Source organism: Schistocerca americana, chromosome 9, assembly GCF_021461395.2.
Source record: "Schistocerca americana isolate TAMUIC-IGC-003095 chromosome 9, iqSchAmer2.1, whole genome shotgun sequence".
NCBI classification, from domain to species: Eukaryota; Metazoa; Arthropoda; class Insecta; order Orthoptera; family Acrididae; genus Schistocerca; species Schistocerca americana.
In genome coordinates this window covers 79,911,842-79,938,800 of record NC_060127.1, presented here as the reverse complement: position 1 = coordinate 79,938,800, position 26,959 = coordinate 79,911,842, and the positions used below count along the sequence as shown (strand labels likewise).

Here is a 26,959-nt window from a genome sequence, read left to right as displayed (position 1 = left end):
AATGAGCTGAAGACTTTCTACCGTACATTTGTGTTACGCATAAGCTATTGCCAATCATTTGCTTCGCTGTCTTGTTGACGATTGTCAGCTGAGAAGTTTGAATTCCATTGAGTATTGTTTATTTGTGGGTATGTGTGTGTGTTAGAGTTTATTTGTGAGTATGTGGTGTGTTTATTGAGTGTTGTTTGATAATTCGCCTACAGTGCTGAAAATATTTTGTTGCACAGTCCTGTTTGGCCATTGATGAATTTTTTTGACCTGTGTAACAGTTTTTTGGATGCGGAGAGTTTCTTCTATTTTTAATAAATGGTACATACTGTGTCTGTGTGCTTCAGGATCGGAAGATCAGTTTATGTGCCTCCTGTGGTGGTGTTTGTTTTCAGTGAGGTATTCTGCAAATGTGGAATGTGTAGTATCACTTTTCAATGGGCTTAAATGTTCAGAATCACATCGAGGAAGGTGTAAGGTTGTGTTTTACCCACTCCTCGATGTTTTTCAGTCTGTAAATCATGCAAACAGTGAAGAAAAAGGAGAAGAAATTTGGAAAGGGAATCAGAGCTCAGGGAGGTGCAACGAAAACTTCACGGTTCACATGTAATACTGTCAGACGGAAAATGACTTGGAAGTGCACCTTAGCGCAATGGGCAGTACGCACAAAATACATTATACGATGAACATCAACGAAAGTGAAACAGGGGTAATGAAATGTAGTCGAATTAAAGCAGGCAGTGTGGAAGAAATTAGTTTAGGAAATCAGACACTAAAAGCGGTAAACGAATTTTACTATTTCGGCAGCAAAATAACGACGATGGGCGAAGTACTAAGAAGAAAAACATTTTTGAAAGAGGGAGAGGAATCTGTTAACGTAGAATACAAACTTAAGTGTCAGGAGGTCTGTTATGAACCAAAGCCAGTTAGTCAGTTAATTAGTTATTAGTTACATGTTCCATGGATCATTTTGTACGATGGATCGTAATGATATGGAAATATTCATTTTCCCTTCACTTCGTAAATCAATTTGTACATATTGCTACATTCTGAATATTTCTAAGTTTTTTTATATAACAAAAGAAAGATATACAGATGTGAGACAGTAATTCCTATCCACTACTTCTTATACGTTACATTAATATAAATTCTTCTAAAGAATAGAAGTTTTCAAGTAGAAACTTTCTGAGTTTGTTTTCAAATTTTACTTTTCTGTCTTTCAGATGCTTCATATCACTGGGTAAGTGAAAAAAACTTTCTATTGCAGCATTGTACACCCGTTTTTGTGCTAAAGACAACCTTAATATGGAGTAATGAAAGTCATTTTTGCTTCTGGTATTATAATTACACAAATCATTTTTCTTTTGAACTTTAGAGGACTGCTTACGACAAGCATCATGAGGGAATAACCATACAGTGAAGCAGTCAGAATGCCCAACTCCTTAAACAGGTATCCACAATATGATCGTGGGTGAGCATGAAATATTATTCTTACAGCAGGTTTCTGTGCAATGAAAACTTTCTTAAAGATCAGTTACGTCAGAGCATTATTCCATATGACGTTAATGAATAAAAATACGCGTAATATGTCAGCTAAATGATTTGTCTCTCCCAAAGATTTGCAAGGAGTATGATTCTAAGTGCAAATGTCGCTGAACTAATTTGTTTAGGAGTTCCAAAAGGTGTTTTTTCCAGTTAATATTCTCATCAATAGGAACACCTAAGAAATTTGAAGTTTCCACCATATTTATTATTTTGTCACGACGTATTACACTTATCATAAGTCAAGTACCCCTAACTGTGCAGCACTGAATAGGTTGTGCCTTTTTAAAATTGAGGGTAAAACCATTCGCAGAAATGGGTACTTTTAAGAACCTTGTTTACTGCTTTTCTGTTTGGTGTATGTGTGCTTGGACTGAATACAATACTAGCGTCCTCCGCAAAAAGAATTTTGCTTGCTGTATATTAGAGAAAATATCGTTTACATATATTTGAAGGACAATAGTGGACCCAAGATTGAGCCCTGGGGAAACCCATTCGTGATCCCCCACCCCTCTCCCAGTCAGAATTATCTCTGTAGACTACATGAGTTGAATTACTAAGTACAACTTGAAGTGTTGGCAGAAGAGCCAACACCGTGTTGCTAGAGGAGGCCGAAATGCACGCTTTTAAGCTCACGCAGATTGGAGTGAGGTCTGGAAGAAGGTAAAGTAATTATCCTATAAAGAAAAGAACGTAGTTCTTGGAATACTTAACTTTAATCCACAACTGGAGAACATCGGTCTTGTTTAGACATTATTACAATCTCAATATAAACTGGTAATGATGCCTTGCTAGGTCGTAGCAAATGACGTAGCTGAAAGCTATGCTAACTATCGTCTCGGCAAATGAGAGCGTATTTGTCAGTGTAGCATCGCTAGCAAAGTCGTCTGTACAACTGGGGCGAGTGCTAGGAAGTCTCTCTAGACCTGCCGTGTGGTGGCGCTCGGTCTGCAATCACCGACAGTGGCGACACGCGGGTCCGACGTATACTAACGGACCGCGGCCGATTTAAAGGCTACCACCTAGCAAGTGTGGTGTCTGGCGGTGACACCACACAACTTCCTGCATTCTTTTGCTTAGATGTGACGTTATCCACTAGCTGAATGTACTGTCAATCTCCAATGTTTGGAGTGTAACCTAACACCGTAAAATTTGGACGAAAAATATTTAAGATGAGAAAATAACAGCAGTTTTTTAATCATAGCGCTACAGGGAAGGTCAGAAGATAGTTAGATGAAGAGATCGAATGACTAATGAAGTGATACAGAACTTAATTGGGGAGAAAGAACTTCAGAATGCAACTTAACTAAAAGGAGGGATCAGTTGATAGGGTAAATTCTGAGATTCCAAGGAATAGCTAATTTGGCGATCGAATGAAGTGTGGGGGCTTGGGGGAAAATTAAAGGGAGGGGGAGAGAGAGAGACAACAAGTCTATACTACAATAAACAGGTTCAAATAGTCCATAGACTATCGTGAAGATTTGCATGAAACCAGTCTTTGGACTGAAGACCAGAACACCACCACTTGAAGGTTTGTCACACAGTGAATGTCCACTTTATTGCAGGCTAGATCCAGGGTTCAAGCAGCTTTGCACCGTAGTGGGCTTCGGACGACGTGGGAGGAACCTGATACCAGATACAGGACTCCTGAGGGGGGCCAGCTTCCTCATGGAGCATGGCAGCAAGTGTGGCTACAACGGCATCACTGACGTGAGTATCATCTACTCTCTGGTCGATGTTCTTTACGTCCAGCTCAATACCCTAAAGATTTGCAAGAAAATACCAACACAGTTGCTGAGGTTGGTGTAGCCATCTCAGATAATAGAGATCACGACCAACTTTCTGTCAAAGTAGTGATGAATCACATAGTAGCCGAAGATGAGTCAGGCTTTCGCAAACATCAGAACACATTTGTTTTAATAAGATGATAACAGTTTCTGAAAATGTAAAGTGAACCATTTATAGGTAAGAGTTGACTATCATTTACTTATCAGACTCAGCATCCCGACTCTCTCTCCATGTGCCATAAAAGTTTTCGTTCATATGACACACTGCTAACAATGGGTTATGTCTGGGCCGACATAGTCGTAATGAAAACATGTAGTCACAGGCATATCCTACTGTACAGAATTCAGACCAATACTCTTCTCATTGTATGTTGTGGGGTGACATCAGTTCTGTCCTGCTGTAAATACTACTTACATGCTGATGTCCCCCAGTTATGGTTATTGCATAAGCAATTAACTTCATTAAAACTATTGAGAATCTCAGCGGTGACTTGTGTACATTACCGAAATGGCACAACATATTAGGTGGAAGGTGTCTATAAACAGCGTATCCGAAAAGTTCCCATACCCCTTTTAACTATATGTAATACACGAAATAAATAACTTTTTTCTTTGTAACTCTGCTTTGTAGTTGGCAAAAAACGTTGTTGCCAGTAGTATATGAAATGATTTAGATTAATGTTTCTGATTGACATTGACATAGAGCAGCTAGTTGCAACCCACCGTGCTTTGTCGGTACATTTCCAAATGGCACACCTCACATAAGAATGTTATTTTCTGATGAGTGTGAGATATGCTGCAATTCGCACACAAGGATAAAAGTCTGTTAATGATAGCAATGTATGCAGAGTTGCTGCTTATTACATGTGAGTCCAGCAAGGCGTTAGCCAAGTAGTCATGAAACAACACACGAGAAACTTTAATATTAGGGGAAATCGACAAACTTCTCCGTTGTTAATAAACAGATTTACAATCAAACAAGATGAGCGAATACAGTGCAGACTGATGATTAACGATATTGCTTGTGTTGTTAAGTGGGTAGGACGTCAAATGGGCCGACTTGGAATAGGAGAGGCACCACAGGACATTTTAATTTCCACTGTCTATACTTTTACAAATAAATTCATAAAACTTTGTCAGCATGACCAGGAAGGACTCAGGATTCACAATCATAGCAGTGGAAGTTCAAAAACATAACAAAATAATTTTTTTTCATGTGAAATTTCATAATTTTTTCACTTACTATTGGCTGCATTTGTTGCTATAGGTACACTTTTCTTCATAAGTAAGAAAGATTCTTCGATGAATTTTGTACAGCACACAAACCGTACTTTCAGGTGTATGAAACTCTTTAAATTTTTGCATTAAGTAGTTTGTGTTTAATAAGCACGCCAAGTTCAAAGTAATAAGATCTTTATTTTGGGTATTACATGTTCCTAACTACAGAATTTTGTGTTCTTTTAGAACTGTCGATCAACATAGGCAGATTCTTTTTCACTTTCTAAATCAGTTTCCTTCCTTTTCACATTCCTATGTTGCACTCTCCTTGATTTTATCACCTGCAAAAATGGTTTACCTGCTTTCAGTACAAGCTCTCTGTCTATCACAAACAAAGCTTTGATGCGGTTCACTCTGGGCTTAATTCCCATTTTCTCTAAAACGTATTTCCTGCTTTCACACCAGCATCAAAACATTAAACTGCATCATAAACTCCAATAGAAAGCGCATTTCTCCTAACAAAAATGGTTTTTGGCAATCTTTCCCATACACCTTGGTTAAAACCTCCTTTTGGGTTTTGGGTACCGCCATGAAGGGATTTCTTCAATAAGTTTTCATTTGCAAGATCCCTGATTAGAGGTTTGATGGCTTCCATTACAGCAGCTGGTAGGGAATTCCTGTGAGAATCTTCTTCACCATCACCACTTGACCTTTGGTAGCCACACCATGATTCACTTCCTTTTGACACTGCATCTTGGTAAACTTAAGACCAAATAACGTGCCTTATAATCACTCAAATATATATGTTTTATAGATCAAAGTATTCAGGAAGATGTGCGTTACAAAATAGGCATATTTTTTAAAAATCGAATATTTTTAAATTTTTGACGTCCTACCCTCCTCAAGAAAATGATGTAATTTTCCGGACATGCTTGCATGTCTGATGGAACAGGCACTGCAACTACTGCAGCTGTCATGAAATACGTGAAATGTATTATCAGCTGTGAATATGAACAACCATCAGTTTTATAAGTGAATGATGACAGTGAAAATTTGTGCGAGTCTGGGATTCAAACCTGCATTTACCACTTTACACAATAGGCCACCTCAACCGCTTTGGCTATTCGTGATCGACCCACAATCAGACCCATAGTTCCATATGTCGTCGTTCTGGCGTTGCGACCTGTATTCGTGCACACATTATGTAATTCTCGTACAAGGGAGGACAGTTTAACTTAAAGTGGCTGCCCGGTGATGACTGACGTGACTGAGTTTGACCACCGACCACAAGACTACGCTGCCACAGTGAAAACAACAAGCTTAGTTCTGCACCAAGTTATATTTATCATTCGTGGGTCGCCTGACCATGGAAAAATTGTAGGGCAGTTTAAAGGCTCAGGTTGAAGTTACCAGAGGTCTATTTGCTACAATGACTGACATAAATCATAAAAAAATTACTAGAGAACAAAGTTCTCTAAAACTCAAATCAAACAAAATATCCCTGACACTTTGGGGATGTGCCAAAAAGTACGGAAGACTGTATGGTAAAAGCACTACATGGTCTGCTCATCTGGGCATCTCGCAAAAAGTATGTAACAAGAAGCCCAAACTGTAAAAAAAAAAAAAATAAAATAAACTAAGCGACCCAAGTTGAGTGGTAAAGTAAGCAAACAACAAGATGCTGAGAATATGGATCGTGCTGCCACCATTGCAACACTTACATTTCCCCAAAATCAGCAAACTGTGTGTCCATCAGCACCAAATGACTGCGAAACTACATGTGTTACCATTTTGGTTTTGAATATAAACTTCATTGTCAATACAATCTGAAAGGAATATATACTACAATGAAGTGGAGATTTGTTCTAACTCAGCACATGCTCAATGTGTCCACCATTTCGTTTCCTAACTTCCTTCAAACGAACACTGAAGTTAGTGATTACCCTACGGCACATGACTTCCGTAATTTCACTGCAAGCTTGAAGAATAAGTCTTCTGAGCTCCATTAAATCACGTGGACGTTTCGGGAAATTTTTTTCCTTTAGGTACCCCCAAAGAAAAAAGTCACATGGATTGAGGTCTGGACTATTGAGGGGCCAATTTTGTCCGTCATTGAAGCGACCTGGAAACCTGAGTGAAATGATCCGCATGTCGAAATGCTCGTGTAAAAACTCCAACACGTTGTTTGCAGTATGTGGCCTTGCTCCATCTTGCATGAACCACTGAGTGCTGAAGGACAAGGCAGTAGCAAGAAGCTGTGGAATGAAGCTATTGCGTACTCAAATAACGCTCGGTGTTCACAGTTTAGTGAAAGAAAAAAGGTCCAATAAGTCCGTGATTGGAAATTGCTGCCCACGCTGTAAGCTTCGGAGCATAATGTTGTCGTTCATGAAGCGCTTGTGGGTTTTCAGTGGCCCAAAAGCGTACAATTTGTTTGTTAACCACACCGTCTAAATTAAAATGCGCCTCGTGTGAAAACCATACGTTGTTGAGAGTTTCTTCCCTATCCTCCGCCCACTGAGCAAACAGTAGCCTCTGCTGCTTGTGTTCTTCAGTGAGCTTCTGTGCACAGGTCATCTTGTATGGGTAAATATGGAGGTCACTTTTAAGAATGCGTTGAACGGAGCGTCCGGATATTCCCAGTTGCATTGCTGCCTTTCTACGCGATTTCCCGGGACTTCTCTGTACAGCAACTCGTACCGCTTCAATATTCTCCGGCGAACAAACAACTTAGGCCGAGGTCGCTTCGCTTCCAGTACTGTTCCTTCCTGCTCAAATTTATCGTACAACCTGTGGATGGTCTTCTTCCAAGGGACCCATCGCGTGTTAAACTGTTGTCGAAAACGCCTCGGAGTCACGACAAGGTTTTTCGTTTCATGAAAAAGTGTCGTCAGTCTTCCATTGTCAGCCATTGCTGCTTACTAGTCTCCTAGCGGCAGTGTTGTGAATTACACGTCATTTCGTAACTCATTTGTTTTTCCAAGCTCTGCTGGTACTGCTGTAGAGATCCCAGCGGTATATCTAATGTGCGTCGTAAATTGTGAAAGAAACAATTGGTAACACATTTCGTGTGCCACCCTGTTGATCTTCCTTCACAAGTCTCTAATTCCAAAAAAATCTCCGTATGGAAGAGGCAGCTCAATGCTGGTACCAACGTGACACGCGAGAATACCGCTTATTTCACGAAAAGACAAGGATATGCACCAAAGCTTTCCACTCTTCATGTACACAACAGACATTAAGAAAGACAAGGGTGGTACTGGATGGGAGCACTTTGTCCTCAGTTGAATACGTCTTCATGCCAAGTATGGTGGTGGTGCGACTCATTCTGACTGGATGACAAAAATTTTGGAGCAGAAGTACTTGTTTTTCTTATGCTGGCTTGGTGGCACCATAGTGCATCGAACTTTCAGGTTCATGCAGGAAAATCGAAAGTGTCATACCCAATTATTCTGTGCTGACTGTAGTGGCGGCATAGTATCCTCTGCAGTCAGCTCGACCAGGTGTCGCCTCTGCTGACAAAAGTCCAAAACAGGGTGCAACTTCACGTCTGTGAAAACTGCCCATTTCCCTGGGAAGGTTCGCCTCTCATAATGAGATTGATTGAGTGCCTTCTGCAGACAACAGGGCCCTGAGACCACTTCCAGAGTGAATCTTGCCAGTGTGAGCAAAGCATTTTCTCCCAAGCCCCAAATGTCCAGTATTCTCAATAAAATAACCACCAAATAGTTGCAGAGAACGAAACAATATCGCTGAGTGATACGTGACAATAACGTCACATCAAAGAAAGTTCGAGAATGGTCGACATACAGTATGTATGCAATGTGAACGCGTATTACATCTGAATACTGCAACGTTGTTAGGCACATTATTGTGAAACAACACACAGCGAACTTATAATCTGGTAGGAAATCGACACAGCTCTCCCTGATTAATAAAAAGATTTACAGTCGAACAAGACGAGTGAGGGCAATGTTTGTTACCTATACTAAATACACTATGTGATCAAAAGTATCCGTACACCTGGTTGAAAATGACTTACAAGTTCTTGGCGCACTCCAACGGTAACGCTGTAATTTGATATTGTGTTGGCCCACACTTAGCCTTGATGGCAGTTTCCAATCTTCCAGGCATACGTTCGGTCAGGTACTGGAAGGTTTCTTGGGGGTTGGCAGTCCATTTTTCACGGAGTGCTGCACTGAGGAGAGGCATCGATGTCGGTCGCTGAGGCCTGGCTCGAAATCTGCGTTCCAAAACACCCGAAAGGTGTTCTACAGGATTCAGGTCAGGACTCTGTGCAGGCCAGTCCATTACAGGGATGTTATTTTCGTGTAACCACTCCGCCAAAGGCTGTGCATTATGCACAGGTTCTCGATCGTGTTGGAAGATGCAATCGCCATCCCCGGATTGCTTTTCAACAGTTGGAAGCAAGAAGGTGCTTAAAACATCAATGTAAGCCAGTGCTGTGATAGTGCCACGCAAAAAAGGGGTGCAAGCCCTCTCCATGAAAAAAAACACGACCGCACCATAACATCACCGTCTCGAATTTTACTGTTGACACTACACACGCTGGCAGATGACGTTCACAGGACATTCGCCACACCACACTCTGCCACTGGATCGCCACATTGTGTACCGTGGTTCGTCACTCCACACAACGTTTTTCCACTGTTCAGTCGTCCAATGTTTACGCTCCTTACACCAAGCGAGGCGTCGCTTGGCACTTACCGGCGTGATGTCTGGCTTATGAGCAGCCGCTCGACCATGAAATCCAAGCTTTCTCACCTCCTGCCTAACCGTAATAGTACTTGCAGTGGATCCTGATGCAGTTTGGAATTCCTGTCTGATGGTCTGGACAGATGTCTGCCTACTACACATTACATGTTTTTGGGGGTGTCCGGATACTTTTGATCACATAGTGTAATATGAGAATGATTGTTGAATCTGTACAACTACAACGCTGTCACACTGAGAACAGCATACTTAGTTATATTTATCATTATTGGGTCACATAACCATGGAAAAGTTGTAGGACAGTTTAAAGGCTCTTGAAACCCAAGTCAAGACTAAGATTACGCGATATTTATTTGCTCTAATGACTCACATAAATCATAAGAAAATTGCCAGAGGACAAAGTTCTCTAAAACTCAAATGAAATTGCAAAATGACGTTAACACTGTGAGGAGGTACCAAAAAGTGTGGGAGAGTGTATGAAGAAATTGCAACAAACTCTGCTATTCTGGGCGGCTTGTAGAGTCGAAGATTACATTACCACGACAGGCTACGGATTATAAGCAAATTAAGCAATGAAAGTTGCATAGAAAACTAAGCAAGTAACGAACTGCTCAGAATTGGGATCGCACTCCAGCAATTGTGTGACATGTTTCTCACACAACAGCTTGCATGAACGAAGAGAAGGAGATGCTAGCCCAGAGATGGAATGCCCACAGTGGTCCAGAACGGAATCGCCCAGAACAATTGTTACAGCCCTAATCTATCTGACGTTTTTAAAAAAGTACTGCATGCAGGGGACGATTCATTACTATTGCTAATTGATGGATGAAAATATCACTTGTTTTATGAAAAAATAGCTGGAGTATGCAGCGGAAACATCCCACTCTTGGTGTTGTTGTGGTTGTGCTCTTCAGTCCAGAGACTGGTTTGATGCAGCTCTCTAAAGCTGCATGCCCTCGGGAAAAAATTACAGCTGTAGTTTCCCCTTGCTTTCAGCCGTGTGCAGTACCAGCACAGCAAGGCTGTTTTGGTCAGTGTTACAAGACCAGATCAGTCGATCATTCAGACTGTTGCCCCTGCAACTACTGAAAAGGCTGCTGCCCCTCTTCAGGAACCACACGTTTGTCTGGCCTCTCAACAGATACCCCTCCGTTGTGGTTGCACCTACGGTACGGCCATCTGTATCGCTGAGGAACGCAAGCCTCCCCACCAACGGCAAGGTCCATGGTTCATTGGGCGGGGGGGGGGGGGGGGGGGAGGGGGGGGCGGGGGGGGGGGACTCTTCGTGTACAAAATGCAAATTAACAAGCACAGGGTCATTACTGGGCTCTTACAGTGTCTAACTGTTTGCTCAGCTTCTTCTCAACGAACATGGTGTTGGCATGACTCAGTTAGACTGGATGATCAACATGTTGGAGTAAAAGCAACCATTTTTCTCATGTTGGCCGAGCAGCATGGTGGCATGACAACCTTTGAAGATCATGCAGAAAAGGCCAAAATTTGTGTGGTGTGCGTACTGTAAGACCTTCAGTACACACACCATCAGATTATTTGACTTGTTACTCTAATGAAGTAGGCGAATGTCAGCAATATGTCTCGTGGTCTTATCGTGGCGTGTTTATCTTCTGCCGTTAGGTCAGACGATAGAAATGCCACTTGCACGCTGAGAGTAGCGGATTGACAGTGACCAACTTTAAACAGAACTGGATTAATTTTCACACACATTTATTAAAATAATAACAAGCATAAAAATTACTTAACTTGGTTCTGGATGCTATTTACAACTGACATTCTGAAGTTCCTTTGGTATTGGTACATTAATCTTATTCTCACATATATATCTGATACTTGACAAAAGTGTCCATACATTTCTCTTCATGGCTATGTACAGGAATATGGTAATCTTATTAGGCGCAGACTGAATCTTGACTATAGACTGGTACAAACTAATGCAGACTGACTAATTGGAGATCTGTACACTCGTTATAATACCTCGCTCATTCATGTATCACTGCGCGAGTGTGATCTGCAAGGAGAAAAGGTTCTACGTTAGCAGCAATCTCATTGGCTATGTTACATATTAATACATGGATTGGAGGAAGCAGAATTTGGTCCGTCTCTATGGCAGCGCCATCTCATAGTGCGGAGACGGACGAGCGCTGCGCCTGCGCTGTTGTGCTTAGCGGGGCGTGCTCTAGTGGGAAAGTTGTGTACGCGCAGACTATGCGGAACTATGTACACAACAATTTGTAACTCAATCATTCTCTGGAAACAGGAGCGATGGCACTGCAACCCCCGCCCTCAGTTAGGTCAGCTGCCAGTTCTGCATATAGAAGGCCAAAGCAGTGTCTATTAAGGTGTGTCTGAATATATATTGAAGAGTCAAAGAAACTGATACACCTGCTTAACATCGTATAGGGCCCCTGCGAGCACGCGGAAATGCTGCAACACGACGTGGTGTGCACTCGACTGATGTCTGAAGTAGTGCTGAACAATATGAATCCTGCAGGGTTGTCCATAAATTGGTAAGCATACGAGAGGGTTGAGATCTCTTTTGAACAGTATGTTGCAAGGCATCGCAGATATGCCCAATAATGTTCATGCTTGGGGAGTTTGGTCGCCAGCGGAAGTGTTTAAACTGAGAAGAGTGTTCCTGGAGCCAAACTGTAGCAATTCTGGACGTGTGCGTTGTCGCATTGTCGTGCTGGAATTTCCCAAATCAGTGGAATGCACAATGGACATTAATGGATGCAGGTGATCAGGCAGCATCGTTACGTACGTGTAGTCTGTCAGAGTCGTATCTAGACGTGTCATGGGTCCCATATCACTCCAACTGCTCATGCCCCACACCACTATAGACCTTCCACGAGCTTGAACAGTCCCCTGCTGACATGCAGGGTTCATGGATTCATGAGGTTGTTTCCATAACTGTACACGTCCATACCTTCGCTAGAGTTTGAAACGATACTCGTCCGATCGGACAGCATATTTCCAGTCATCGACAGTCCAATGTCGGTGTTGATGGGCCCATGCGAGGGGTGAAGCTTTGCGTCGTGCAGTCATCAAGGGTACTCGAGTTGGCGATCGGCTTCGAAAGCCCATAACGATAATGTTTCGTTGAATGATTCGCATGCTGACACTTGTTGTTGGCCCAGCACTGAAATCTGCAGCAATTTGCGAAAGAGTTGCAATTCTGTCACGCTGAACGATTCTCTTCAGTCGTCGTTGGTCCCGTATTTGCAAGATCTTTTCCCGGCCGCAGCGATGTCGGAGATTTGATGTTTTATCGGATTCCTGGTATTCACGGGACACTCGTGAAATGGTCGTACGGGAAAATCCCCACTTCTATGCTACTTCGGAGATGCTGTGTCCCATCGATCGTGCGCCGACTATAACACCACGTTCAAACTCACCTAAATTTCTCACCAATACCTTCTGGTCGGGGTAGAAGAAAAACTGCTTCACGTTCTTTGCTCTTGCAGTGCTTCTTTCCTGATGCTGGCAGTAATCTCCGCAATGAGCTGCCTGTGCTGAGTCAGCAGCTGCAATGGCAACGCAGCCATTTCTCTAATCCTGTCCTCTGGTTCCTGATTTATTAACCCTCGAACAGTCGCGCCATTTTTCGTAACACGATTGGGCGTGTAGTGTACTTTGTACATGTGTAAATAATAGCTGTCTTTAAGTTGCCAAGGTAAACATGTATGAGCAATGTCACATTTAATCTTAGTTTAATTAAACAATGATATAATAAAATTACGTTACATTAGATGTATCACTGTTTAATTAAACAATAACGAAATAAGCTTTTCATAATGTTATGCTGGTGCCGCATGGAAATGTCACCCCGCCATTATGTCCCACTACAGGCATTAAACAGAACAGTTGCGTTAAATACCTGCCAACTGCTTATTTTTGATCACTAATTATCTCATAAATAACTGCCTCATTGTGGGACTGTGCTGCTAGCTCGGAATCTGGGTCATTTTTGTGTACACACCTCAACTTTTTTCTCAACTAGCTCGCTGTTCATCTGCTGCTCACTTGAGCACATGAAAACACAACTAATTACTGTGTTTCCAGAATGAGAATTTCACTCTGCAGCGGAGTGTGCGCTGATATGAAACTTCCGGGTAGATTAAAACTGTGTGCCGGACCGAGACTCGAACTCGGGACCTTTGCCTTTCGCGGGCAAGTGCTCTACAAACGGAGCCACCCAAACACGACTCACGCCCCGTCCTCACAGCTTTACTTCTGCCAGTACCTCGTCTCCTACCTTCCAAACTTTACAGAAGCAGAAGAGTCGTGTTTGGTAGAGCACTTGCCCGCAAAAGGCAAAGGTCCCGAGTTCGAGTCTCGGTCCGGCACACAGTTTTAATCTACCAGGAAGTTTCAGTTACTGTGTTAACTGAAGCAATAATGAAGGAACAGGTACGGGGCGGCAATTTTAAAACAAGAAAAGAAGAGAATGTTTTTTCTAGTTGGTGCACTTTATACATAGGCGAGCCCACTCGAGGGTTAAAATTTTGGTTGGAGGCTTCTCGTTTAAATCGTGAGAAAAGTGAACTTGAATTCCTTGACATACTCATCCCAATTGCCATGTCTTTTACTACAATAGATCCGATAAAGTTTAACTAGTTGACACGTGAATCTCTCCGCTGGATTTGCTTGGGATGGCGCTCACTGGACTAACTCCCTTTGTTCTCCTTCTTCGTAGCATTCCCTTCCACATCTTAATTAGTACGTCTCCGTCTGTGGTATAAGAGAGAAAATAAGTGATAAAACTGCTCAGCGAGAAGAAGTGCTTGTCCTCGAAGTTCTGTCCGCTGTTGGGTGCAGATCCTGGTGTCGCATGAGACTCCTTCGGAGTGGCCCCATCTTACGCCTCTGACAGTGCGGTATTAGTCTCCAAACACTGACAAATATGCCGCTTATTACTGATACTCAGACTATTCTCTGCTACAGGAATTAATGACTCTATGACTTACGGTTGCTCAGTTTCTCCCCCTGGATTCTCTACATCGTGTCCCATCGAGACAAACTCTTCAGTTTCTGAGAATCCAACAGGTTCCATAACTTTATATCCAGTTTGGTCTTCCAGTACCTACATTCTCTGGGATACTGAGGTATTTGTTTACCCTGCAGTCTGCATTGTTTCAGAAAGTGAGGCGTTTCTTTCCTTCACTTTCTTTAAATTGGACTCGACCTGGTCCAGCATTGTCACATTGCTTTCTATCGTTTTTGAATCCCTTTCCCATGAACCATGGACATTGCCGTTGGTGGGAAGGCTTGCGTGCCTCAGCGATACAGATGGCCGTACCGTAGGTGCAACCACAACGGAAGGGTATCTGTTGAGAGGCCAGACAAACGTGTGGTTCCTGAAGAGGGGCAGCAGCCTTTTCAGTAGTTGCAGGGGCAACAGTCTGGATGATTGACTGATCTGGCCTTGCAACACTAACCAAAACGGCCTTGCTGTGCTGGTACTGCGAGCAGCTGAAAGCAAGGGGAAACTACAGTCGTAATTTTTCTCGAGGGCATGCAGCTTTACTGTATGGTTAAATGATGATGGCGTCCTCTTGGGTAAAATATTCCGGAGGTAAAATAGTCCCCCCATTCGGATCTCCGGGCGGGGACTACTCACGAGGACGTCGTTATCAGGAGAAAGAAAACTGGTGCTCTACGGATCGGAGGATGGAATGTCAGATCCCTTAATCGGGCAGATAGGTTAGAAAATTTAAAAAGGGAAATGGATAGGTTAAAGTTAGATATAGTGGGAACTAGTGAAGTTCGGTGGCGGGAGGAACAAGACTTTTGGTCAGGTGAATACAGGGCTATAAATACAAAATCAAATAGGGGTAATGCAGGAGTAGGTTTAATAATGAATATAAAAATTGGAGTGCGGGTAAGCTACTACCAACAGCATAGTGAACGCATTATTGTGGCCAAGACAGACACGAAGCCCATGCCTACTACAGAATTCAAGTTTATATGCCAACTAGCTCTGCAGATGATGAAGAAATTGATGAAATGTATGATGAGATAAAAGAAATTATTCAGGTAGTCAAGGGAGACGAAAATTTAATAGTCATGGGTGACTGGAATTCGAGAGTAGGAAAAGGGAGAGAAGGAAACATAGTGGGTGAATATGGATTGGGGGACAGAAATGAAAGAGGAAGCCGTCTGGTAGAATTTTGCACAGAGCATTACTTAATCACAGCTAACACTTGGTTCAAGAATCATGAAAGAAGGTTGTATACGTGGAAGAATCCTGGAGATACTAAAAGGTATCAGGTAGATTACATAATGGTAAGACAGAGATTTAGGAACCAGGTTTTAAATTGTAAGACATTTCCAGGGTCAGATGTGGACTCTGCCCACAATCTATTGGTTACGTACTGTAGATTAAAACTGAAGAAACTGCAAAAAGGAGGATATTTAAGGAGATGGGACCTGGATAAACTGACTAAACCAGAGGTTGTACAGAGTTTCAGGGAGAGCATAAGGGAACAATTGACAGGAATGGGGGAAAGAAATACAGTAGAAGAAGAATGGGTAGCTCTGAGGGATGAAGTAGTGAAGGCAGCAGAGGATCAAGTAGGTAAAAAGACGAGGGCTAATAGAAATCCTTGGGTAACAGAAGAAATATTGAATTTAATTGATGAAAGGAGAAAATATAAAAACGCAGTAAATGAAGCAGGCAAAAAGGAATACAAATGTCTCAAAAATGAGATCGACAGGAAGTACAAAATGGCTAAGCAGAGATGGTTAGAGGACAAATGTAAGGATGTAGAGGTTTATCTCACTAGGGGTAAGATAGATACTACCTACAGGAAAATTAAAGAGACCTTTGGAGAAAAGAGAGCCACTTGTATGAATATCAAGAGCTCAGATGGCAACCCAGTTCTAAGCAAAGAAGAGAAAGCAGAAAGGTGGAAGGAGTATATAGAGGGTCTATCCAACGGCGATGTACTTGAGGACAATATTATGGAAATGGAAGAGGATGTAGAAGAAGATGAAATGGGAGATACGATACTGCGTGAAGAGTTTGACAGAGCACTGAAAGACCCGAGTCGAAACGATGCCCCGGGAGTAGACAACATTCCATTAGAACTACTGACGGCCTTGGGAGAGCCAGTCCTGACAAAACTCTACCATCTGGTGAGCAAGATGTATGAGACAGGCGAAATACCCTCAGACTTCAAGAAGAATATAATAATTCCAATCCCAAAGAAAGCAGCTGTTGACAGATGTGAAAATTACCGAACTATCAGTTTAATAAGTCACAGCTGCAAAATCCTAACGCGTAATCCTTACAGACGAATGGAAAAACTGGTAGAAGCCGACCTCGGCGAAGATCAGTTTGGATTCCGCAGAAATGTTGGAACACGTGAGGCAATACTGACCCTACGACTTATCTTAGAAGAAAGATTAAGGAAAGGCAAACCTACATTTCTACCATTTGTAGACTTAGAGAAAGCTTTGGACAATGTTGACTGGAATACTCTCTTTCACATTCTAAAGGTGGCAGGGGTAAAATACAGGGAGCGAAAGGCTATTTACAATTTGTACAGAAACCAGATGGCAGTTATAAGAGTCGAGGGGCATGAAAGGGGAGCAGCGGTTGGGAAGGGAGTGAGACAGGGTTGTAGCCTGTCCCAGATGTTATTCAATCTGTATATTGAGCAAGCAGTAAAGGAAACGAAAGAAAAATTCGGAGTGGGTATTAAAGTCCATGGAGAAGAAATAAAAACTTTGAGGTTCGCCGATGCCATTGTAATTCTGTCAGAGACAGCAAAGGACTTGGAAGAGCAGTTGAACGTAATGGACAGTGTCTTGAAAGGAGGATATAAGATGAACATCAACAAAAGCAAAACAAGGATAATGGAATGTAGTCAAATTAAGTCGGGTGATGCTGAGGGAATTAGATTAGGAAATGAGACGCTTAAAGTAGTAAAGGAGTTTTGCTATTTGGGAAGCAAAATAACTGATGATGGTCGAAGTAGAGAGGATATAAAATGTAGACTGGCAATGGCAAGAAAATCGTTTCTGAAGAAGAGAAATTTGTTAACATCGAGTATAGATTTAAGTGTCAGGAAGTTGTTTCTGAAAGTTTTTTTATGGAGTGTAGCCATGTATGGAAGTGAAACATGGACGATAACTAGTTTGGACAAGAAGAGAATAGAAGCTTTCGAAATGTGGTGCTACAGAAGAATGCTGAAGATTAGATGGGTAGATCACATAACTAATGAGGAGGTATTGAATAGAATTGGGGAGAAGAGGAGTTTGTGACACAACTTTACAAGATGAGACCGGTTGGTAGGATATGTTCTGAGGCATCAAGGGATCACGAATTTAGCATATTAGGGAAGCGTGGAGGGTAAAAATCGTAGAGGGAGACCAAGAGATGAATACACTAAGCAGATTCAGAAGGATGTAGGATGCAGTAAGTACTGGGAGATGGAGAAGCTTCCACAGGATAGAGTAGCATGGAGAGCTGCATCAAACCAGTCTCAGGATTGAAGACGACAACAACAATCTAGCGTTTGCCCACTGATTTGAGTAGGTGATCGGATTCTCCACATAGTGCTGCTATCTCTTCCTGAATTCGTTTTCTGTTCTCCAGCACTTCTTTCCTGTTCGCGTCTACTCTCATTCGATCTGCTTTGACCTCCGGGTCTCTGTCCTGTGCTGCTTTCCTACTTGCCTTCGCTTGTCTGTTCGACTTGTTTAGCGCCTGTTTCCAATTCTCCATCTCTTCGCTGCGTGCTTCTGCTTTCTCTAGAATTTTTTTCACCCACAATGGAATATCTCCCATGATCAAAAGTGTGAGCTGCTACACGCAATCGTCTACTCCGTTCCGTAAATCTCCCTAGTTTCACTCACTTCGGCTGTCTGGATTTCAGGCACTGCAACAGCTGCTGACGTCTCTCCCTCAGAGGACTCCGATATACGAGTTCCTGTGTTTCCATTGAATCTGCCTAGTGAAAAACTCTCCTTGCCTCTCTACATCATACTCGACTAACCCTATCTATATATAAAAGGGAAAAACAAAATCTACTACGCAGTGGACTATGACTATACGAATTTACTACGAGTGAATAATCCAGAGCACAAAAATATATTCACATATAATACAAAAAAGTCTTTATACGCAGTGTTAAGTTTACTCAATAAAATCCCCCAGAAATAAAGGTATATATAAAAGAAACAAATTGTAAACAATGTATAGTTCGCATGCTCCAAACCAGTATATGCTGCAGATACGGTATAATGTGCAAGCTACAAACTAGGACACAAATGGTTGCTTCAACTTTTCGCAGTCGAAAGATGTATCTCACTGTGCTGTCCTAACTGCAGAATATCAAAGGAAACCAAAAGTAAGATCCTGCGTTATTTATGATGTACGTTGGTACGCAACGTTGCTTATTACGTATGAATACTGGAAGTTTTTTAGTCAAATGGTATGAAAAAGCGTACAGAAAACTTATAATCCTAGGGGAATTCAACACAGCTCTCCCTAGTCAATAAACATGATAAAATATTGACAATTTAGTAATCATGCTTTGACTTATTTTCTCTTTGTTTTCTATAAGAGCTTTTCAATGTGTTTTTCCCCTTTGTATCTGTATCTCGGCTTCATGGTTTTCTATGGCTGTAATTGTAATTGTGATAAATAATAAACTCATCTAAATACTTACCTAAATACCTGGTAATTAACAACAGGTTTGGGCCTAGCTGCCAAGTTTTACAGCACAACAAGTAAAGGTGCAATAACTAATTAATTAATTTAATATATAATTCACAGTCATGGCACATGAGATGGAAAAGTACAGGATACCATTGCTTGATGGCATGAAATTTAACAACTGGAAATTTAGGACTGAACACAGTTACGTGATCTGGCATTATTGAGTTTTGCGGAAAAGCCCTACTTCGAAGTGAGAGAGATTACTCAGCATAACTCAACTGAACAACATGCACAGGAGAAAGCACTTCTGGATGAACTTAGCGTAAGCGATAAGAAGTGTGTCTCAAATAATCCAAAGAATTTCAGACAGTTAATCGGAGTATGTCAAGGACAAGGGAGCTGCCTAAGATTTCTAGAATTTATGAACTCAAACTTTTGAGGGGAAAACTATGGTTAATCTACTTTTATTAAGAAAGACTCTCTTGACCATGAGGTGTAATGGAAATGACGATACTCTTGAAAATCTTTTTTCTTTTTTAATTTGAAAAGTTAATATGTGATTTGGAAGCAACGGGTGTTAATATTGAAGAAGCCGATGTAATGTGCAGTTTGTTACTAACAATGCCTCCAACATACCAGGTTGTTTTACTGCTCAGGAAACCTTGTCAAGTGAACAATTGTAACTCAGTTTCGTAAAGGGTAAACTATTAGACGGAGAAGCAAAGCGTAATAATTCTAAAGATAACAAAACGTCATTAATTGAACTGTGTCCATCGATAGCCTTTGTCTTGCAGCAAGGTCACAGGAAGTATCAAGTGAGAACCAAGTCTTAAGGTATGATTGATACAATCAAAGACCAGACATAATTGCATCACTTAAATATTTTAATAGACGTAAAAATAAAGCAGTAGAATTCTAATGGAAAGTTTGAAACAAATTCTTCGGTATTTTAAAGTAACACTTGTTGTTGATCTGTGTAACAAAAAGGAAAATTCAAAAGATCTTCTCTGCTATGCTGATTGTCACTGAGGAAGTCAAGAAGACAGAAGATCGATTTTTTTTTTTTTTTGAAAAACTGTTTATTGGGCTACAAGGAGACAGATAAGTCTTTCAGTCTCTTCAACGGAAGCAAAATATCTTGCTTTGGCAACAGCTACAACAGATACCCTTGCCTGTAGAATCTTCTAAAGGAATTTAAAATATTTTCGAAAACTCTAACAGTTAATGAAGATAATCGGTCACGCACATGCCTATTACAGAAGTGGGAATATAGACCACTGAAGCATATGGATATTAAATACAGTATCTTACGCCAGTTGTGTACTGAAGGACTTCTGAATGTTCTAGACATTAGCTCTGAGGAACAAGTGACAAATATTTTAACAAAAGCAGCTCCAACTGTACAGTTTAGTAAACTGTGCACGAGGATGTGGATAATGAAATTTCTGGATACACACTGAAATTATTAATTATTAATTAATAAATTAATAATCAAGTCCCATATGGATCGAAGTAGGTAAAAGGCTGCTCAAGAATTGTGCAAAAGAGCTGAGAAAACATTTCAAAGCAGACCTCCAGTAATCTGCACAAGATGTAGAAGAGGAAATGGAGATGCATAGATGTCTGTTTAAGGCGCGATGGTGCACACGCAGAACCGTTGCATACCTGGTGTTTATTTGCAAGTACTGCAATATACAATGTAGTTTATGAGAGCACAATTTTTGCAGTCTGTCGATCGCGGTTTTATTACAGCAGAATTACCAGTTTTGAGTAGTATCGCCCGTCTTGATCTCTGGTAAAAAAATAAAAGTAAACGACAACTGGGCTGTAATATTGTTTTTACAGTATTAAAAAACTAAACAAAAATCATCATCTACAAATGGCGGCAGTATCGCATACACAAGATATAAAAGACGAGTTCATGGCGCAGCTGTCATCTGCACTCAGGTGAGACATATGAAAAGGTTGCCTATGTGATTATGGTCACATGACGGGAACTGACAGACTTTGAGCTAGGAGTGATACTTGAACCTAGACGCATGGAGCATTTCATTTCGGAAATGGTTAGAAAATTCAATATTCCGCGATCCACAATATCAAGAGCGTGCAGAGAATGCCAAATTTCAGGCATTTCCTCTCGCCATGGATAACGCAATGGGCAACAGCCTTCACTTAACGACCAAGAGCAGCGGCATATACGTAGAGTTGTCAGTGCTAACAGACAACAGCGTGGGAAATAACCGAAGAAATCAGTGCGAGATGTACGATGAACGTATGAGGGTGAGTCAAATGAAAATCTTAAATATTTTTTTAAGTGTTATTTATTGTGCAGAAGTGGTACAAAGCTGTATCATTTTTCAACGAAATATCAGTGCAAGTCCTTCAGCACTTACAAAGTGCATAAATTCCTTTAGAAAAAAATTCTTTTGGTAGTCCGCGCAACCACTCATGCACCGCGTGGCGTACCTCTTCATCAGAACGGAACTTCTTCCCTCCCATTGCACCTTTGAGTGGTCCAAACGTATGGAAATCACTCGGTGTGGTGAGTATGGCGGATGAGGAAGACACTCAAAATGCAGGTCTGTGATTGTTGGAACTGTTGGACGGCCAGTGTGGGGCCTTGCATTGTCATGTTGCAAAAGGACACCTGCTGACACCAATCCACGTCGCTTTGATTTGGTTGCAGGCTGCAGATGATTTTTTAGGAGATCTGTGTATGGTGCACTGGTGACAGTGGTACCTCTAGACATGTAATAATCCAAAATGACGCCTTTTTCGTCCCAAAAGAGAGTCAGCATAACCTTCCCTCCTGATGGTTCTGTTCGAAACTTCTTTGGTTTTGGTGATGAGGAATGGAGCCAATTCCTTGCTCGCTCTCTTCGTTTCCTGTTGGTGGAAGTGAACCCAGGTTTCGTACCCAATAACGATTCTTGCAAGAGAGCCATCACCTTCTCGTTCAAAGTCAGAACAAGTTCTTCACAAGCGTGAACACGTCGTTCTCTCATTTCAGGAGTCAGCTGCCGTGGCACCCATCTTGCAGACACTTTGTGAAACTGACCCATGACTAATCTGTAAACATGACGCAATGTCATTCAGTGTCACTCGGCGGTTTTCCTTCGCTATGGCTTCAACTGCTGCAATGTTCTGTGGAGTCTCAACTCGTTGTGCCTGACCTGAACGAGGAGCATCTTCCACTGAAGTCACACCATTTGCAAACTTCCTACTCCATTCGTGGACTTGCTGCTGTGACAAACATGCATCATCGTACTGAACCTTCATTCGTCGATGAATTTCAAAGTTTCACACCTTCACTACGCAAATACCTAATAACAGAACGCTGTTCTTCCCTGGTGCAAGACGCAAGTGGGGCGGCCATTTTTATACTTATACTGCGACGGTATGTGTGCATCTGCACTATGCTGCCACCTACGGGCCATTCTGCACGCTGTTTGTAGCACGCTTACCAGCTTGCAGGATAACGTCGCGAAATTTCGATTTGTTATTACAGCTTTAAGGTTTTCATTTGTCTCACCCTCGTACTTAACTTACTGTATTACATCTTTAACGTAATATTACATCTGATAATGAATGCATTATGACAGAATATTAAATTATTAAATTCAATCAATAATTATGTATAATAGTGAAAGTAAAGTTTTTGCTGCCCCTGGGAGCCGTAGGATAGGCTAGCTGCATCAGAAATGAGGTGTCCGCTTAGGCACATATAGTTCAGTTCTTTTATCTTGGCGGCTCCCGCATGCCCGCCCAGACGCGGGAGAGTGCCTCGTTGTCAGTTGCACGCGGCCAGAGAAGCAGCGCCATAGCATAGTATAGTTCGCAAACTCACGTTACGGGGGGCGGGGGGGGGCGGGGGAAGTTCGCTTTTTATGAAGTAAAGCCACCACGGCCGCATTAACCCTTTCGCTGCTACAGAGACTTGCTTCCCGCATTCCGCGCTGTGAGCGATTGTCATCACTGCACTGCTCGCCTGTGCTGACACATGGTGTTCTGACTGCTTTGACACACTTATCATTCGATTTCACAAAAACTATTTGGCCCAAAAATTTGATTTTTACACATCTTCTTGACTGATACCTTCCCCCCATAAATGACTTAATTTTGTTTCGATGTTCAACGCAGTTATTGTTCAAAATTAAATGTAATAAATCATTGCGCGAAATTTTGAAGAGTTTGCGGAGGTAGAAATCCATAGCTTATACTTTCTGTATGGTCGATTTTAGTTGCCACAATGTTGAGAATGAAATGTGGACAAGATACCTAAATTTACTGTATAACAATATCTCATTTAATTTAAGTACCAGATAGGTTTCGTATGTAATATTGAGAAATATTCCGTCTTTCGCGACTGTAATAAAAGTTTTATTTATACCAGAGTCATTCCGCTTTTTTCTAAAAAGTTCTGATTAAAACAAAATTGGCAAAGTACACAAAACTGAATTGTGGACGTAATAAAACATAGAAATTAAAATACAGGGTGATTCAAAAAGAATACCACAACTTTAAAAATGTGTATTTAATGAAAGAAACATAATATAACCTTCTGTTATACATAATTACAAATAGTATTTAAAAAGGTTTTTTTTCACTCAAAAACAAGTTCAGAGATGTTCAATATGGCCCCCTCCAGACACTCGAGCAATATCAACCCGATAATCCAACTCGTTCCACACTCTCTGTAGCATATCAGGCGTAACAGTTTGGATAGCTGCTGTTATTTCTCGTTTCAAATCATCAATGGTGGCTGGGAGACGTGGCCAAAACACCATATCCTTAACATACCCCCATAAGAAAAAATCGCGGGGGGTAAGATCAGGGCTTCTTGGAGGCCAGTGATGAAGTGCTCTGTCACGGGCTGCCTGGCGGCCGATCCATCGCCTCGGGTAGTTGACGTGCTTGAACCAATTTCAGACGATAAGGTTTCGTAACTAACCTTTTTCGTAGGACTGTCCATACAGTTGATTGTGGAATTTGCAGCTCTCTGCTAGCTCTGCGAGTCGATTTTCCTGGGCTGCGAACAAATCCTTGCTGGATGCATGCTACATTTTCATCACTCGTTCTCAGCCGTCCAGAACTTTTCCCTTTGCACAAACACCCATTCTCTGTAAACTGTTTATACCAACGTTTAATACACCACCTATCAGGAGGTTAAAAACCATACTTCGTTCGAAATGCACGCTGAACAACTGTCGTCGATTCACTTCTGCCGTACACAATAACACAAAAAGCTTTCTGTTGAGCGGTCGCCATCTTAGCATCAACTGACGCTGACGCCTAGTCAACAGCGCCTCAAGCGAACAAATGTACAACTAAATGAAACTTTATAGCTCCCTTAATTCGCTGACAGATAGTCCTTAGCTCTGCCTTTCGTCGTTGCAGAGTTTTTAATTCCTAAAGTTTTGGTATTCTTTTTGAATCACCCTGTATATTGTCAGTGAGGCGCAGTGTGCAAACAATTTGTGTTCGTCACAACGGACAGCAAGTATTTGCCAAAACATGGATCAGTTGACGAAAACATTGAATATGATGATGTTGCCAAAGCAGCGAAGCAAAGAATTGCGTCAGACAATCAAGTGGCTCGGCAACGTATGAGCCGAAATTCTGCTCTAAACAATATTTTTAATACTGTCGCAAAGAATATATCTCAATATGAATAGTAAAACAGCGACTGCGGAAGAGAAGATATACAAACAAAACAGATAACATGAATATTGTATCTGTGCCTTTTCATTTTTTTTAATTGCTGTGAAAAGAAACATTAGAGGACAAAATTAGAAAACTTATTATGATTGTAATGAAGAGACAAAGCACTAGAAATTTCAAAAAATTACATTCAAACGAATAAAATTCATGAAGTAAGACACTACAATATTGTTTTGAAATAAAGAAAATATTATGCACCGAACAAGGTTTGAACACAGAACCTCTCCCAACACTGTTGGTATGACTTTGAATTATTCACGTTTCGTCGAAGTACAATAGGAAATAAACAATTACCACTGTTCTTTATTGCGAAAAAGCAGTTTGTGAGAATGGTACCAGCACCTTTCCTTGCTATCGCCTGAATTAGGAGGCTTATTGCTTGTTTGGTTTAATTAATTAATAGAATATGAAGCAATTGGTATAAGGAACGCTTTTTCCAAATTTTCTATAAATGAAAGTCTGCTATCAAGAAATTGCTTTTGTTTAATTATTTTATTTATGACTCAACATTTCTAAAACTGAAGCCACTCGTCTGTGCTCTGCACTGCAGTCGAGCTCTGGCAACGTCGTTCTCTGTTCATTGGCTGACTGTGTTTTGTGATGTCAGTTGCACAGAACGAACCTGAACTCGGCCGCCGTCATAAATGACGCGCACTATAGCTGCATCTGAAATGTGGAGTCTGCTTAGGCACTTAGTAATGTACATGGGAGATGTGTCATAGGATGGTCTGCAGCAGGGAGTGTCGTATGCTGCCCTTGCATCTGTGCCTGCTTTCTCGTCCACAGAACGGCTTGTGCACTTTCGACGTCAAGAAGAAGTCTGCATGTTTCGGCGACTCTGGAGGGCCCATCTTCTGCAACAACGTGCGGGTCCAGTTCGGCATGGTGGTGGCGGCCCTGTACGAAAACTGCACCATCGACTACTGCGGGGCCCCGGTCACATTCAACATACACCTGTTCCTCGGCTTCTATCGCGAGTGGATCATGAGGTTCGTCAATCCGCCAGTGGCGCCGGGGCGCCGGGACGCCGCCTCCCAGACCGCGTCTGCACCGACCCTCGCGCTGTCTTCCGGACTCGCTCTCTCCCTGCTCAGATCCTTACCAGACTCTCTCCTGGCTGCATGAGCCTGCCGATGCATGGCAGACCGACTCATTCTGAGATTCCCCGACCACATTCCTGTACAAGAGACCCAGGGCAGGCAGCGTATGGGGAAGTATTCAGAGTTTCCCTTTCTATCACTAGCGACCTCGTAATATGTACCCTCGTCTATATTTGTCATGAATCCCAAAAAATTGAGGGCACAGCAGCATTTTCAGAAAAAAACGAAGTTATATCGGAAAAAATGTTTGTGACAACCTGCCCTGACTCTGGATTGCTCACCATGGACATTGAGGGACAGTGTCACAGATTGTTTGGATACGAAAAAATAAATTATTAATTCAGAAAGAAGTTGTATTAAAAAAAGAAATATCAAACTATGATAATCAAATAACTTCCGGGAATTCAGCCAGGTAACACTTTCAGCGACCGCTGGAGAACACCCCGCCATTTTCAAGGCAAACTGCAACGGACAGCCGGCCGCGGTGGCCGTGCGGTTCTAGGCGCTTCAGTCCGGAACCGCGGGACTACTACGGTCGCAGGTTAGAATCCTGCCTCGGGCATGGATGTGTGTGATGTCCTTAGGTTAGTTAGGTTTAAGTAGTTCTAAGTTCTAGGGGACTGATGACCACAGATGTTAAGTCCCATAGTGCTCAGAGCCAATGGATCATTTGCAACGGACAGGCGGTGTACATGCAAATTTAAAACCTCGGTTCTCGGACTGAAGCAGGAAAGATAACACATGGTAGGGAGAATTTGAATGTCTTTCTAGAACATCGGAACTCGATTCACCCGAACATTCGTTTTACGATGGAGGTGAAAGAGGATGGTTGCCTTCCCTTTCTTGACGTGTTGGTTAGGAGGAAGGATGATGGATCATTGGGACATGCAGTCTACAGGAAACGTACTCAAACCGACTTGTACTTACAGGCTAATAGTTGTCATCATCCGACTCAGCGTGAAGGGGTACTTCGTACCTTGGTACACAGGGCACATGTCGTTTCTGACGCTGAGACTTTGCCAGCTGAGCTGTCCCATCTTGAAGTTACATTTCGTCAAAATGGTTATAGTGATAGACAGATTGAACGTGCGTTGCGCTATCGACCAACTGTCCATCTTGTGAGGCCGTGCGGTTCTAGGCGCTACAGTCTGGAGCCGCGTGACCGCTACGGCCGCAGTTTCGAA

General features: G+C 42.0%; 1 protein-coding gene across 1 annotated transcript in view; it reads left to right on the top strand.

Moving 5' to 3' along the window:
• LOC124550674 (mast cell protease 1A-like) overlaps window positions 1–25,800 on the top strand; it is a 61,622-nt gene extending 35,822 nt beyond the window's left edge. Inside the window, exons 3-4 of the mRNA XM_047125398.1 lie at window positions 3,096–3,240; window positions 25,462–25,800. Of these exons, the coding sequence (XP_046981354.1) occupies window positions 3,096–3,240; window positions 25,462–25,800 (484 nt within the window). The remainder of the gene's footprint in view (window positions 1–3,095; window positions 3,241–25,461) is intronic.
• Window positions 25,801–26,959: the final 1,159 nt, after the last annotated feature.